At 41.5% G+C, this 16500-nt stretch overlaps 1 protein-coding gene across 5 annotated transcripts in view; it reads right to left on the reverse strand.

Moving 5' to 3' along the window:
• Positions 1–16500, reverse strand: part of nhsl1b (NHS-like 1b) — a 133517-nt gene that overhangs the window by 29678 nt on the left and 87339 nt on the right. For 2 of the 5 annotated variants that reach the window (XM_030046944.1, XM_030046942.1), the window contains exon 1: positions 1904–2147. The exons of the other annotated variants lie outside the window; for them this stretch is intronic. In XM_030046944.1, the coding sequence (XP_029902804.1) occupies positions 1904–1958 (55 nt within the window). In that variant the 5' untranslated portion in view covers positions 1959–2147. Of the gene's footprint in view, positions 1–1903; positions 2148–16500 lie in introns of those variants that run through there. 5 annotated transcript variants of the gene reach the window in all.

Here is a 16500-nt window from a genome sequence, read left to right on the forward strand (position 1 = left end):
CTCAAGGTAGATAATTTATTCTCTCCAAATACTGACAAGGGCTCGCACCAGTTCATGGCACACTCATAGCAGTCCTAGGAAGCTCCCAGATATGAATGTGTGTAACCATTTCCTCTGAGATCAATGTGATGAGTGACAACATATTCTTAGTCAATTTGCCTGCATAAAAAGGGTTAAAAATAGTCAGTAATTATTTTTCTCTCATACACACATCCAGAACAGTTAGCCCTCCCAAACGCTCCTCTCAGACTAAAGGCTATAGGCAGACCAAGGGCATGGGGACTATGGACACAAAGCCTGTATTGTCCTGTAGCATCAGTCTCCACATCAGGCCTTTCAGTGCCACAATACCCCTCGCCTCTCAACACACATACACACATACACACACACACACACACACACACACACACACACACACACACACACACACACACAGAGTCTACACTGGACTATGGCGCGAAAGCCTTTCAGATGTCTGCTAATCCTTCTTTCCATTGACTCTCCAGGTTCACACCCCTCAGCAGAACGCAAACAAGACACTGAAAACTCACACATTTCATACTGTGCATCACATGCAAAGGATACATATCGCATGGAAAAAAAAAACAGACACCAGAAACGGGTGCTCTTGTGATCAATTAAAATTGATGAATTTATATTGATTTATCTACACTAATCCTGAACTGGGCCCCTCATCACCCACAAGCAAACCATGGCTCGATTTGCATCTGTCTATACAAACATCTGTATATCATAAGGACCCGCAGAAACTTTAATAATATGTTAAACTTTATTTTGACAAAAATACCCTCTGACAAGTCTTTGAGATCATATAAAATGTAAGAACATATTTTCCACTTTCTGTAACAGCAGAACCGTAGAATATGTTTTAGCCTTTGACCCCTGTTAGAACCATGGTCCCTCCTCCCTCTTCCATCTGTCAAAAATCTTTGGTCTCCTGGTAATAGCCACTGGACAGCTCCAATGGGTGGAAGCAGGGAACAGCCTCTGCTGAACAACAGTGCTAGATTTCTGTCCAGGGCCAAGGTACTTAGCTGGGTAGTGAGGTGCAGGCATGTGCAAGGTGTGAAAAGAAGTGAAAAAATGCTGAGCTAATGATTAACAGTAACACTTTAACCCTGACTGTAGAAAACACACACACACACACACACACACACACACACACACACACACACACACACACACACACACACACACAGCTATAAATACACCTGAGATTAGAGGAGGCCCAAGCAGCTTGGCCTGCATCAGCTAGGTCTTTGTTAAACATCCATACACGTGTAATAAAATAATATCCTTGAGATACGATACCTGGCACACACACCTACATAAACTAAATAAATCAATAAAACTGAAATTAGTCAAAGTATCTAAACCACAATAAACTTCTTCCAAGAAGAAGGAAAAAAAAGTTACCTACATCTAACAAGGTTTTTGGGCTATCATAAGCAGCCAACTTTACAAAGGTTTCTGGGTCGTTTAGTGCCAAAAAGTCGCAAACCCCTTTAAAGTCTTGTACTGCTTGTTACCTGGTAACAGGAACCAACAGAGGGTCGTCTCTGAGCTCAGCAGAGGCAGCAGTGGGGGAGTGTCACTTAGAATAATTGTCTTAGCACAGACCCACCGGAAACATTTCTTTTACTATGTATGTACAAATTGAAAAGGACAGTACATATTAAAGGGATTTGGCATTTTCGATAGAGGGTGCTTATGAAATTGCTGAAGCCGATGCAAAACAGTTGGTAGGAAAGTCAGTCGAAAATTATGCAAAACAAAGCTAAATGTCACTTTCAATGCAAATTCAAATTGACTAGTCACTTTTTCTGACTTTGATATAGAAGCTAGTATACTCAGTGTTCAGAGAAAAGAGAGCGTGTCTTACCCTTCCTTTTGAAGTATTTAATCACCGATTTTAACGAGGTTCCGATAAAAACCATTATTCCACCTTGAATGTCTCCCGTGTGCAGACAAAACCAGGGAATGAGAAAGAGAGAAGATGGGACGACTGAACGCTGCTGTCAGCTCTCCTCCGCTCACATTCTCCCTGTTCGGTGGCTGAGAGTGGGTCTGAGTGTGTGTGTGTGTGCGCGTCTACTACACTGACAATGAGCCTCTCCCACATCTCACTAAACACACACACACACACACACACACACACACACGGTCCACCCACCCCACCACCACCACTCCTCCCTCAGGCAGTCCAGTCCTCAGAGACAATACACACACACACACACACACACACACACACACACACACACACACAGCGGGAGGAGTATAAGACCGGCCCCTCTGTTCCTCTGTGCTTTGGTTACCAAGGAGTTCTGCCTGCCTCTCCCTTTATTTCTCATCATCAATTGTGCTCGTTCTGTGTCTCCACACTCCCTCTTTCCTCTTTGCTCCCCAGAATATAGCCAGAATGTAACATTATTAGAAAAAACTGGCACACAACATCTTCCTGCTGTCTCTACCTCTTCTCCACTTTCAGCACTGACTCGGGGCAAAAGCACTTGCAGCGTTTTCCCTTTAAATCTTTCACCGCTACAACAGACTCACCTGGGGAATATATATGCATCTAGTTAAACTACTGGCTAACCCTCCCAGAGAGGTCCCAAAAAACATGTTGAGATTTTCCACACAGTTCTCAGGGGATTGGAGCTTCCACCATCTGTATGCAAAGTATGATGCAAATGTACATAACACTAATTCATAAATGACTTTTTTTTTTTTTTTTTGGATTCATTTGTTGTTGCTTAACAGTTTGCAAAGCACTTTAAAAAACTGTTTTTGAAGGGGTGCTGCAAATTCAGTCCCAGTATTCAGGGATCCACAGGGTAAAAAAGAAAAAAAAAACAGACTATGTGTTTGTGCATATTATCTCTATGTCCATCTCTTTTTTTTTACTTACTTTCTACCCCGCCCCGTCCCCTGTCTGATCATTTCCAGCCTGCTGCGTGAGCACATGGCCACTGAATCTGTGCCACATGAATATAGATCACATACAATCCAGCCATTGTCCGATATGCTCACAATCTATCACTCACACACACACACACACACACACACACATACTCGTGCACCCACCCAGGCCCCCATTCAGGCAAACACGTAGGCATACACATGCATGCGAACACACGCACACACACAAGGGCACCAGCGCCCCTCCTACTGCAACCCTATTTCTTTTCAGTCCAAATGGATTTGGAAGGGGGAGGCGGAGGGGCGGTGGGTGGAAAGGGAGGGGAGGGCTGCAACAAGAGCCTGAATGGGACTGCAAATGATCCTTGAATTTGTGGGTAAAAAGTCCCCCCACCCCCCCCCCCGAGACCTCGCTTGTCTGAACCTCTGCTCAGAGCGTCTGAAATACTGTGTGCTTTGGGTTTGCATGTGTGTGTATCAAAGTCCAGGGGCCTTGAGGGTCTTCTGGGGGCCCTCGGCAAAATGAGAAATAATCTAATTACACTGTAATACAACACAAATTAATACAAAAAAGTATGTGTGATTATTTGAACATCGTTTTAATCAAATCACTTTTCATCCATTTGTCAGTGTTCAAGGATGACATAGCAATTTAATACTTGTACAGGACGCACAACTGACAAATGAGAACCATTTAGACTTAGCTGACAAAAAAGTGGAATAAGCACATAATTCATCAGTGAGTTGAACTGGGAATATATACCATGTAGACTCAACCTACAAATTTTCTGATCATTACGCCTTGTTTTGTTGGTTGAGTCTAAACGGTCATCACTTCAATGAAATTTAACATAGTGCGCACATAGTTAATGACTAAAATGTCATTCCATATCAAAATCACTACAAAATGGGGATGTGTGTGGTTTTGGGGGTCCAGAACATGTAAGTTTGAAGACACCCGTGTTAGTTCATACCTGGTTTCTGCAGTCCACTGTCTGTTTTATGCCTCGTCCCTCTGCACTTTATGCGGGGCCCTGTTGTCTGTGTTGCATTTTCTATCAGTGTGAATTATAAAACTATCTGTGGTTAAGTCAGTGTCATAGTCTTGTATACTGATTATATTTAAGTCATTTGAGTTTTGGTTATCCTACACTGTTGGACACAGAAATACTTCTTACTTCTTATGGACAAAGGAATATTCCTTAGTTCAGAGTTTCTATGCTTTGTCGGTCATGTCAGAGAATATTTGACATATGTTCTCCTGGCTGGCACGTGTACAGTATTAAGATAATACACGCAGACACAAGTCTAAGCCGCATCGCTCATTAGAGAGCCTATTGTTCTCCTGACAGTGACAGCACACACACGCGTACAAACGCACACACACACGCGCACAGTCTGACGACAGGTCAAAACTCTATCTGCTGAAGCGGAGCCCCAAATCTAGGACACCTCTCGGATTAGGGCTATCTATGTATTCATCCATACATCCTTCCGCCTGCCCCAGACGTGACTGGAGGAGTGGATATGTCCAGTACCCCCACCCCACCCCAAACAATATCAATTTTTCATCTGTTCATACTCTGAGCAGCATCCGGTGGAAGCATACTGACTCAGAGGATGAAGCTTGGATCTCCAGAGGAAGCTCATTTAGGATGGTAAACATCAGGGATTATTATGAACATATTATTAAAAAGTAATCCTACTAATATTAGCCTTTGCATTTAATAGGCATCTTGAGGAGATTACCAAATATTTGAAGCAATAATTAATTTACCCTCATTTAAAACAGGCATAATCTTTAAATTTTCCCATTAGCGATCACTCATAATTATTCATGAGATGACATGCAAAATATGCATAAAAAGTCATTTTTTATTATTATTATTCTTGTTAAAATCTCAAAATAATACTTTGAGATAATTACAACTGGCTCTGGCTGCCTGAATTTCTAATTCTTTCAGCAGCCATTACCATTCAAGCACAAAAGCTTACCATATGTTCATTAGTATTGGGCCCTATGGCAGGACAGTGATCTGTTATGTCTTTTAGTAAAACAACCATCGGTGTGTTCAAGTAAGACAGAGGTAAAGGCAGGAAATGGAGAAAAGGAGGCACTGGTGCAATGTGAGATTAAAGAGCCTTGCTGAATTACATGTTATCATTAACACTTGAAAGGGGATCTGACAGAGCTGTGTTTAGGAATGATGAGGAGAATGAGGAGGGACTCTATATTAATGTCTCTTCTCTTCCTCTCTCTCCATCTTCCCTGCCTGCTTTTCACACCCCATTTGGATCTCCCCCTCAACCTGGACACTACATAACCACAATTACACAATATCACATGTATCTCAGTTTTTGTTCACCAAGTACAATGGACCAACAAAGTGTTTTTCTTTTGTTTTTTTTTAATCGTATATGGTGAACATGAATAGTGTAGTCTGGTCTCTGTTTATCAATGACTGCGTCCCTTGAACTGACATTACAAAGACTACATGCTGGATTTATTACATGTGCTAACAAGTTTAGCAAATTTTCAATATGTATTTGTAAAAAAAAAATGTGGTGTGTGGATAGATGTGGATAGATAGTGCTGAAAGCACTCATTGAGTGTGGGGTGGTGACTGCAACCTGAGATTGGAATTTTGTTATTATTTCTCCACCAAATATTTATTATTACTGTAAATACATTTTTGTATTTTAGTTATTAGCTAAGTATCGCTGATGAAGGTCACAGAATCACAGAATGTAGTGCAAATGTTTATAGGTGACCATTTCCACTAGAAACAAATGGAGACTACACAGAGAAATTAAAGTGATAGTTTGCTCTGTACTTCCTTCAGCCCCAGTTCTATCATTCAACTAAACCCCAATACACACACCTCTCATTCGATGTGATACTCTATCAAACATCCGTTCAAATGCCTCAAGTGTCTGAACCTTACACACACACACAAGCAGACACACACCTCCCCCCACCTCTGACAGGTCTCAGCTTTTATTTTTCTAATTGGACTTAAAGAAGCGAGAGCTGAGCTGAGCCCCTAAAACCCCTAGACAATCTCTCTCTCTCTCTCTCTCTCTCTCTCTCTCCATGTTTTGCTCTCTCCCTTTCCTCTCTCACTTTTACAAGAAAGCTTTCATGACTGTTTAGATAATCTGGTGTTTATAGATTTTCCTTAGCCCTGCCTTGTTATTTTTGCCCCTTTCTTGTGCTCTCTAGCTCCGGCCTTGAACTGAAACACCTTCACCTCAGCAGAAAACTCACCAAGTGGAGATAAGCAAGAAAACGTGAGGCCTGGAGGAACTGACAAGTGTTTGTTTCACACGTGAGTGCACACCAACTGTTTACTGCGCGTGCAGCAGTGTTACTGAGTCTGTGGATGCTGATTTCAGTGCAGCTTTACCCCTATAGTTAGTCCCTCAGCTGCACTGGTTTGACACTGAAAGGAGGCGTGAATCCCTGCACCTGGGATTCGTGAAGGAAACTGCCTGAGAGGACCCATAGAAATCAAAGAGACTTGAATGCCCCAAAAGAGAAGCGCTACAAAACTTTCTCTCACTCCTTCCCCTCTCTCATTTTTTTCTGTGAATGAAAATCAATAATTTATAACGTGGAGGAGCATGCTCGCTCTCTCATCCCTTTCCCGCTCTTTCATCCCTCCATCTCTGTGAATGAAAGCATAGTATTAGAGGTCATTGCAGGAATCCCATCGCTTGCTATCTTGCATTCTCCTGAGATCTGGAGCGATGCATAAATAATGTATCCTCCCTCTCAGCATGAGAGGGGGGAGGGAGGAGGTTGTATGGTGTGAAGATGACACCATATTTTCAGAAGACTGAAACAGAGGTATGTATTTCTTTACAAATATTACTGTTTCTGCTTTTTTATTGTTGTGTTTTCCACCAATTCAGTTGAAATATCAACAGTCAACCAGACAAGTGGAGAAACCTGCTGGGCTGATACTGATCAATATGAAAATACAATCCTTGTAAATACTGCAATGCCATGCTAGATTTTCACCCTGTTGCCAGGCCTTACTGATGCTTTTTACTTTTCCTTTTTTTTTTATGAAAAAGCTAAACATGGAAAGGGAAGGGAGCCACTCTACAACAAACACTGGAGTTAGCAAAGTTAAAGTTCAAACTTCCTCCTGAATAAACATCAAATGACTCTGTCTCTCGCTCACACACACACACAAGCACGCACGCACGCACGCACACACACACACACACACACACACACACACACACACACACACACAGAAGCCAAGGTGACACACAGGCAAGGCTGAGTAAACAAACTGTGATGTCTGTTATTCTGGCACTAATGATTTTAGCATAGGGCAAATTTCCCACACACTCTCACACTCTCTCTCTCTCTCTCTCTCTCTCTCTCACACATACACACACACACACAGACACACACACACACACACACTCGCAACTCTAAATGACCTTTCTCTCACACCCAGAAAACACACCAAACTTTCTCGTCTCCGTCTCTCTTTCTCTCTCAGTGTGTGTGTGTGTGTGTGTGTGTGTGCGTGCACGTATGTCACATCCCTCTGTTCAGCAGGTCAAAGGTTACTGGGTAACTTCACATCCTCCTTACCACCCTCCTTTTCCTCCCCCCTCCCTTCACCTCTCTCCAAGTCTTTCCGTCTGACCTGCTCCATTGAAGCAGCTTTAGCTGGCACTGGGATTCCAACACACTCTCTCTCTCTCTCTCACACACACACACACACACACACACACACACACACACATCCCACATCATGTTGTGTGTGCATAATACACATGTTGAGAAGGCCAAAAAAGGGGGAAAAAACAAGAGCCATAATACTCCAATAGCCCTCCAGTACATCATTTTTCATTCGCAGCTGCACCCTCCTTCACATGAACACACACACACACACACACACACACCTCACCCACATAGCAACCCAAAATGGTCATATAGTCCTTCTGCAGCAAGCTGTTGTCAATGTACACAGCAAAGCCCTGACTATTTACCAATGGAAAGTCAACAAGGCTCTTATTTTCGGCTCTTGTCAGTGTTGTTTGGTTTTGAATGAGTCTCTGCCTGGAAACATTTTGGACATTGTCGGGTGTTTGGCACATCTGAGTGAAGAGGTCTTCTGCGTGTGGATGGATGGCAAGAGACACAGACGTACTTCAGACCACTGGAGTGCCTCACTATATTACACACTACTTCACCTGCCATTTAAGCAAATGAGAGAGTATGTGACATTAATTCAATCCAAGACCTGCACATTTTAAGTGTGTGTGTGTGCATGTATGTGTGTGTACATTTTAAGCCAGTGCAAAATATTTCACCAGCCACTTTATTTGGTACAAGTAGGGGAGATTTTATGTGATTTAACTTAGCGGCGAGAACCACTGCATTGGGTGTGTGTATGTGTGTGAGTGTCATGTGTGTATGTGTGTGTGTGTGTGTGTCGGGGTATTCTTCTCAGTGAAAGGCAGTGGGGCCTCCTTCTATAAGCAGCTCCTTCTTTGTGATCCATGAGAAAACCTTCCAAGACCCAACAATACCCTGCAAACTGAGAACACACACTGTCACCAATATACTGCAACTCTGTGAGTGTGTAAGCAGTGCACACTGATGTGGTGACCAACGCAACTTTGTGTTTTCTGTCCAAACACCATGCATCTGCTCTCACCCAGCTTTGAAACTGCTTTGAAGAGGACAGCACAATACTCACAAGGGCAGGGAAGCCAGACAGCGGAAAACTGGAGATATTATCAAAAGCCAAACTTTGCACAAAGACTTGCACAAAGGGCAAGAAAGACAGAGAAAAAGTTTGCATATTCAAAATCTTCAAAAGATTCTTTGATGTAATGAACGTAGAGCTAGAGATGATCACCAGGATAGAAAAGGAAGTGATTAAGAGGACAAAGGGATAGTGGAAGAGCAGATGAAGATAGCTGCTGCAGAAAGGTCAAAGGTGGGAGGGTAGGAGAAGAGAAGAGAAGAGAAGAAAAGAGAAGAGAAGAGAAGAGAATGCATGTGAAACATGTAAAAAGTAATGCAACAACAGGCAAAATGGCTCTGTACACACATGCATAGGAAGACACATAAAAACACGCACAGACACACAAAGGCCCAGCAGGCTCAGCGGTCATGCCTAATTTTCTCTCCATTGGCGTCTGACCCGGGCACTCCCTGCCGTCTGCCTTTGAAATTCAAGCCAAGCAATAAGAGAGGAAGAAAGACACAGACAGAGACAGCAGGTAGTTGAGGGTATGTATCTATGTTCAAGCATGTGTGAAGCAGAGCGCATGGAAAGACAAGTCCGTGGCAGCGTCTGATCTCTGTGTACATCTACTTTATTGAAACTGTTTGGGCACGTCGTCTTTACGGCTCAGCATGGTAGCCAACTAAAATGAGCAAAAGTTTCTTTTTAGTAAACTTTTTAGTTAATTTTGGCATGTAATTCTAAAAGACGGACAGGACAGAGCTCAACTTGAAAAAAAAATTAAATTCCTCAAGAAAGTGGCTATAATACACTTCATTAAAGTGTGCTTACATGAATGTGAAATTGTATACTTCATTAAAACATACAAAACGAAATAACTGGTTTTATAGAAGTACACAGAAAAAGTGAAAGGGAGGTGTGCAGCCGCTGAATCAGTCCAACACATGTATTCAGTGTAAGAACTTTTACAGGCTAATGTCAGCCTCAGTAGAGTAAAAGGCATGTGTGCCCCTGTTGAGCAGAGAGCTTAAAGGTTGTTATTTTACAAGCAGGCTGCTTTGTACGCTGCTGTGTTTTTGGTCCCTGCAGAGAGGGTGGCAATTTTGTTCATGACTCGAGGCATTTTATGTCGCTGTCAGGGTGGATTTGTGCGTAACCATCCTTTTCCCCTAGTGACGGAGTTGTAAATCTAACCCCATTGGCCTGTTAGCCCCTCTCATACAGGCAGGAGAGCATGAAAAAGCTGGACATTAATCTCAGAAGAACACCGTGCTGAATGTAGACATAGTAATGCATACATAGGACTACTTGAAACATCATTAACCTTTCCTATTTTATTTAACCTCATTCCACTGAGCTCAGGGAATCTCCCATGCAAGGGAGACCTGGCCAATTAGGGCCAGTTAAGAACAACGACAAGTTGTTAAAGTTTAATTAGGCTGGTTTAAGAAATGTGTGGTATGTTTAGGTGATGAATATGTTCAAAAATTCTTTATGTCTCTGTTTCATTACTGAAATATAGGGTACAAGAGATTAATCTTACACTTTTTTAAAATACATTTTGGAGCAATATTTCTAAGTTACTTATAATTCAATTTGAAATATATATTTATAATCATAAATAGTTCTCTTGTATTTTTAAACTTTTTTAGAAATGTATTTATGTAGTGATTTTTTTTTTTGTAATTTGCTAATCATATCTTTTCCAGTGTTTTTGAAAGAAGTCAAAAGTTAAACGTTTAAAAAATGCAACAATATTGTAAATACTGTGAGACCAGAGATATGGGGAAATATTTCATTTAACAGAGCATGTGGTTCCATCTCCAGAGGGGCGATGCAGAGCACTAAAACAGAGGGATGAATGGCAGTCTGAGACTTTTTTTGTTCTACTGTGCATTAATGAAAATAACCAGACACTGGTTAAGAAGGTACGCATTTCTAAGTGCGTAGAATAATGAAATCTGAAATATTTAGGGAAAAAAATCCTCTAGATCCTCTAATCCTCATGCTAGTGGAAACTTTTTGAAATTGTCATCATTTTACAACAATCGATTTCACATCAACTTCTAATTATGTCTTCATTATAAATACTGGGCCGTGTAACAATGACAGTGATTGTCCAGTTACCCGTAAATGTTAAGAATCAAATGTAGTGATCATTTTATGGCATTTAGCCCCATTGAAAGTGTTTAGCAAGTGTTCAGCACTGCCCCCGATGTCCAAACGACTACACTCCACTCTTTCTCTGTCTCCCAACAGGCAGTAGAGCTTTCTCATATCAGCCATTTTGACATGAAATAGCAGGTAAACACAGGTGTTACTAATGACTTTAATTAAGTCTCAGTTCCATTTAAGAGTAGCAAAGACTTTCAAGTGAGCCGGCATGAACAACAGTAAGACTCTGGCTCTGTTAGACCTACATGGAGCAAAATCTTCATTAATATCATTAGTAACAGCTGCGTTTTTGTGGAAATGGCTGCTGTGAAAAAGGTCTATGGCCGTGGTTGGGCGTTCTCCCTCTACAGGCTTTGGACAGACCCTGGTGGGCCGTGGACCACATTTAGAGCCATTAGCATGCAGCCACCCTGTCTCCATTCATATCGACTGCAGGCCCCTCTCACTCCAGTGGAACCTTAGAGGACACACCACATCAATAACCACAAGGTTTAAATATGTGTGCTCGTGTGTACAGTGTGCATATGCGTGTGTGTGTTTGTGTCCTACACACACTGATATCTCACTGGTCCCTTGCACTGTGGTGGCTTGAAGATGGCTGTTTTGTATTTAAGTGTGTACTTGTTTGGGTACATATGTGTGATTGCGCACATGTGAATAGATAGATACTTTATTCATCCCGAAGGATGAATGTGTAGTTGCAACTGTTTATACAATCGACTGCATGTAGAAAGAGACCTTGTGTTTGTCTCTGCTGATGACCCACTCACAGGTGACACACCATGCTTTTGAACATATAGGTTAAAAGACAATAAATGTCTGCATGTGGTTATAATGTTCATGCATGCAAGCATGTCATCACACACAAATGCTTGCATGCGTGTGCACACACACACACACACACACACACACATATATATATATATGGATGCCTGCACACACATTATGCTTGCTGCCATACTAGCTTCATGACCTACATTGCAACACCAGGGCTGTCTGTTCTCTTTCAGGCCTGTGTATGTGTGCCTGTGTGTGTGTGCGTGTGTGTGCCACCCTCCTACATCATAGCAGCACTGTCATCATTCCAATCTTTTAATTAACTTCACACACAAATTGCCATAAATCTGAAGCAAACACACAGATATGACACACTGTGGATTTCCCTGCTTGTAGTGGTCCAGAGGGTCTACTTCCCACTGCGTGAGAGAGTGAGTGTGTTCACACAATGCCAGAATTTATGAACCCACACACAAACCTCACAGCTGGTTTAATTAAAAGTGCGAGGTTAGTGCTAGCCTGGAAGGAATAACAAAAGTGGTCAATTGAAGAGAGTTGAAATGTTGGTACATTTACGCTACCAGCATCATTTATGAGAAGCAAAATTATGGTGCACTATAGTCCACAATTTACATGCAAGGTATTTAGCTGACACTCCAATTCAGAGCAGTTAAAGTGTAATCTAAATTGCTATGATGTGCAGAACATGCAGCTTGTAAAAACTGCAGGGGCAAAAGCAGAAGTAAAAAAATACAACTGTGTACATGACCTTGGGTGTACAGCAGTGTGTCAGTGGTGTCATTAGTGTGGCTCTTGTGCTCAGCTCATGTTGCTCAAGGAGAAGGTCTTGTCTGATTCAGACACAGAGACAGACTCGGCTAATTTAGGTTAAGTGCCTCCACTAGCTCAAGGGCACAAAGCAACAAGCCACCTGGGGCTAGCCTGTATCAAAGGGAGAACTGATGCACTGTATGTCTGTGCGTGTGTGTGTGCGTGTGTGTATACATTGAGTTCCTCCACTAGGAGAGCAAAATTAACACTACCATTTGACCCACTTCCCAGATTGCTGCTCAGTCCTCATCAGCCACGACACTAGGTCATGGGGGGCGGGGTTTGAGGAGTAATACATCCAACTGACCAACATTCAGAAAGTCAACAAGCCCAACAGCAAAATCAGGGATGAGATTTGGAAGCCGGATGTGAGTTCTGGTGGCTGGCATTGATTATTTTTAATAGCCAATACATTTACACATGCATGATTGGCTTTGGGTTTGTAGTTCATCCTGCCTATCACATTGATCCAATTTGGTAGTTGACTGGTTAGGGCAGCCATTCTCAACTGGGGTGCTGTCTGGCTTCATCAGGGTGCTGTCAAAAATATTTTGAGGTTGCTGACCTTAAAATAATTACAAAATTACAAAAAAAAAAACATAAATTACGCAACTTATCATGAAAATGCAGATCATTAGTGTCCTTGTGTCATCAAAATTTGTCTCACGATGCATTACAAACGTGCAGTGTGAAGCTGACAAATAGGCATGGAATGGTTTTTGAAAAGAAAGTCTCCTGAATCAGATAACTCTGAATCTGAACCGTCTCAATCATCAAGCGGCTCAGCAGCCAAGGTATTAGAGGCCAGCAGCGAGACAAAGAAAAGACTTGTCGAATAGTTTCATCCTTACTGGGGATTCATCATAGCCTCTCCCTATGTGCCTGGTATGTGGTATGAAATTGTCAAACCAGGCAATGGCTCCAAGCAAACTTAAAAGACTCCTGACAACAAGTCATCCATCACTAGCTAGCAAGACTGCAGAGTATTTTATTTGTTGTTTACTTGTTTGTGAATAGTCAACACAGCCTACCAAAGTGATGAAGTGTGTGTAAAGATGACTGTGTCCACGACTATTGGAGTTCATATCTACTTGAAAGCTCAAAATGAGTTGCCACTGCTGGACCAGGAGCAACTGGCTGAGATCAGGTAAGATAACACATTAAAAAAAACATTTCAGCTCATGGCCTCAGACAGGTTTTGGATATCGTCGTAGAAGGAGTACCCGCACCACCCACCCACATCTTGGAGTATGTGGGGGTTCATTTGTCATTCAGAACAAAATTAAAATCCTTTGAAACCCAGAAGCCTCGCACAGTTTTTTTCTTTTTAATAATTTACTTACAATTTTACAATTTTTAGGTACATTTATGGTTATTTTCAAATAACTTCCATTTAACTTTTTAATAGTTATTTGAAACTTTTCGGGTCATTTCTTGCTAATTTGCTCATCACCTTTTTCGCATGTTTTTGAAATAAATCAACTGAATTTGCTCAGGTTTCAAAGAGTTAAATGTTTCTGGAAAGCTTGACAACACAAGAAATCTGACACTGATCAAGTTTTTTTTTTTTTTTCTTTCAAATTTCCAGTAATTTCAGGTACTTTACTGCTAAATTTCCTGTACATAAATACATGCCATAATATAATGCAGCACTGCCTTCGTATTAGGCTAAGTCTAGTGTACTACAATGGTAAAGACAGAGAGGTTTAAATTTCTTTAAGGAGAGAGCGGCTTATTGTCCATAGGAAGATATGGATCAGCATCAATGCAGAACCACAGACGTGTGCCTACAAGCATGTACTCAGCTTGGAGGCATCATCTGTCTAATCAAACAGCTTTAGAGAAGCAAGACCTGCGTGCATGTGTATATGAGTATAAGTGCACATAGATGCATGCACAAACAGGGGGGTCATCTACTGATAATCCGTTCCTGAGACCTTGTCTGCGGAAAAAAAATAGTAGGACCCCAAATCCACTTAACCCCTCCCACTCTCCTCCCCTTCCTTCTTTAATAAACAAGCCCCGCGTCCTCTCCTCCCTGTCCCTCTCTTTGCCCGCCCCGCCCCCCCTTCCCATCTAAGCCATTATGGAGGGATGGAGGGATTAATAGAGAGACCAGGCCTCTCGAGCTCGCTCTTCTAATGGGCCCCCAGAGAAATGAGGATATGTTCCTGATCAAATACCCCCAAAATTTAAGACCTCCATTATTCCAAATTCAGTGTCTGGTGACACCTTATGTCCCTTTTTTGTTGGAGATAAATGTGAATTTTGTTTGAAAGCCAATTAATCCAATGCTAATTTTCTGAGGCCATTAATAATCCCTTCAAAATGTTAATTTATGTTAGTCTCAGACAATAAATTATTTTTAAGTGATGTATGTTATTATTTGAGGTTTTTTTTAACAGACAAAGCATATGTTTTACAGTTGAAAACTAAAAAAAAAAATTATGCACACATCATCACCTTTGAATTGGAGGCACTGTAGTTTCTTTCACTCATTTTAAGACTCTTCTTGCCTGTGATATGATGACACCTTGTGGTGAAAATCTGCAATGACTGAACGAACTGCAATACTTCTCAAATGTCTAAACTCTTAACAAAGTCAAAGGGTCTATAACTGTCATGGAATTTCGCTTTGGCTATAAACAAACAACATTAGAGCAAAAAGTCAGCACAACACATTCGCCTGTAGTTTTGTAAGCACTAAAATTGTGGCTATGGCTCAGTACAACTGACCAGCTTCACTTTCTCCATATTTCTCCCCTTTATCTGCTGTTAAGCTGCTCCTTTCAGTCCTAATCCATTCACACATGTGGAGTGGAAACCCTCAAAAATAGACGTTGCCATGGTGAGGACAACTCATTAACGAGACTGAATTAGAGAGCCTCTTAAAAATCAGTTTCTCCCCTCTTCCTCCCTTCCCTCTGTACTAATATAATGAGTCTCTATGGGGGGACAGGAGCTTTTCAGGGGCTTGGCTTTTCTTATTGAGGCTTAATGGAACCTCAAGCCGATATGTACATAAAGGGGCCTGGGGCTGCAAATTAGGCAGGAGGAGACAGACTTGGGCTGGGGTACAAGGCAGAGGAGACTCAGGAGAGAGAGGTGGAGGTAGGAGGAGGTGAGCTACATAATATGATAGCAAAAAAGTATTCTGACCAGATGATTTTAACCAGAGCTGAAGGATAGAGAGGGAATCTAGGAGCTCATGGATTATTTGAGATGGATAAAGGCTTGGCTGGCAGATACTTTCTCTTAAAGGCATCATTTTCTAGGTAAATAATCTATGAAATACCAAAGTTGTGTGTGTGTGTGTGTGTGTGTGTATCAGATTCACTGAACCGTTACAGAATTATAACAAATTCTTTGCCAAAAGAACTTAACTTTGCAACTTTTCCGTTTGTGCAAAGATGTGCATCATTTTGCAAAACAGGTGCCACTTTTTTCCAAACAGCACATACATCATTTAGGAATGTCACTCTGCATAAATACAAGTAGCACACCAGCCAGTAAGACAAACAGGGCCAGAAACCACAGAGTAGCCAACTGGGAGCAACATGGAGTGGAAAAAAGCCTCCTTGTGGTAACAGCACTCATTAAAGAAATCAGCTGTGGCTGAGGTTGGCCTGGCCATGGAGTGCTTAAACACATTTGCCCTGCACTATGGCACAATTTGCCTTTTTCAACTCAATTTGTTAACAAAAAAAAAAAGAATACTGTTCAACTGACTGAGCAAACAAACATCCCGGACTACGGCTTGTGATAACATTTGTGATCTGGTGATGAGGGTAGTAGAGTGCCAAGACAGAGCTGCATTTCTAAACTACTCAGTGTGTAGTTTAGAAATATATATATATATATATATATATATATATATATATATATATATATATATATACATATATATATATATATATATATATATATATATATGTACACGAGCATAAAAACATGTTTCTTATTCCAATGCATGACTGCAAACAGATGCATATTTAAATCTGAAACCAAAGAACACACAAGCACACAGAGTTACTCACACACACATACACACGCA

This window comes from Myripristis murdjan, chromosome 24 (assembly GCF_902150065.1).
Source record: "Myripristis murdjan chromosome 24, fMyrMur1.1, whole genome shotgun sequence".
In the NCBI taxonomy this organism is placed as follows: domain Eukaryota; kingdom Metazoa; phylum Chordata; class Actinopteri; order Holocentriformes; family Holocentridae; genus Myripristis; species Myripristis murdjan.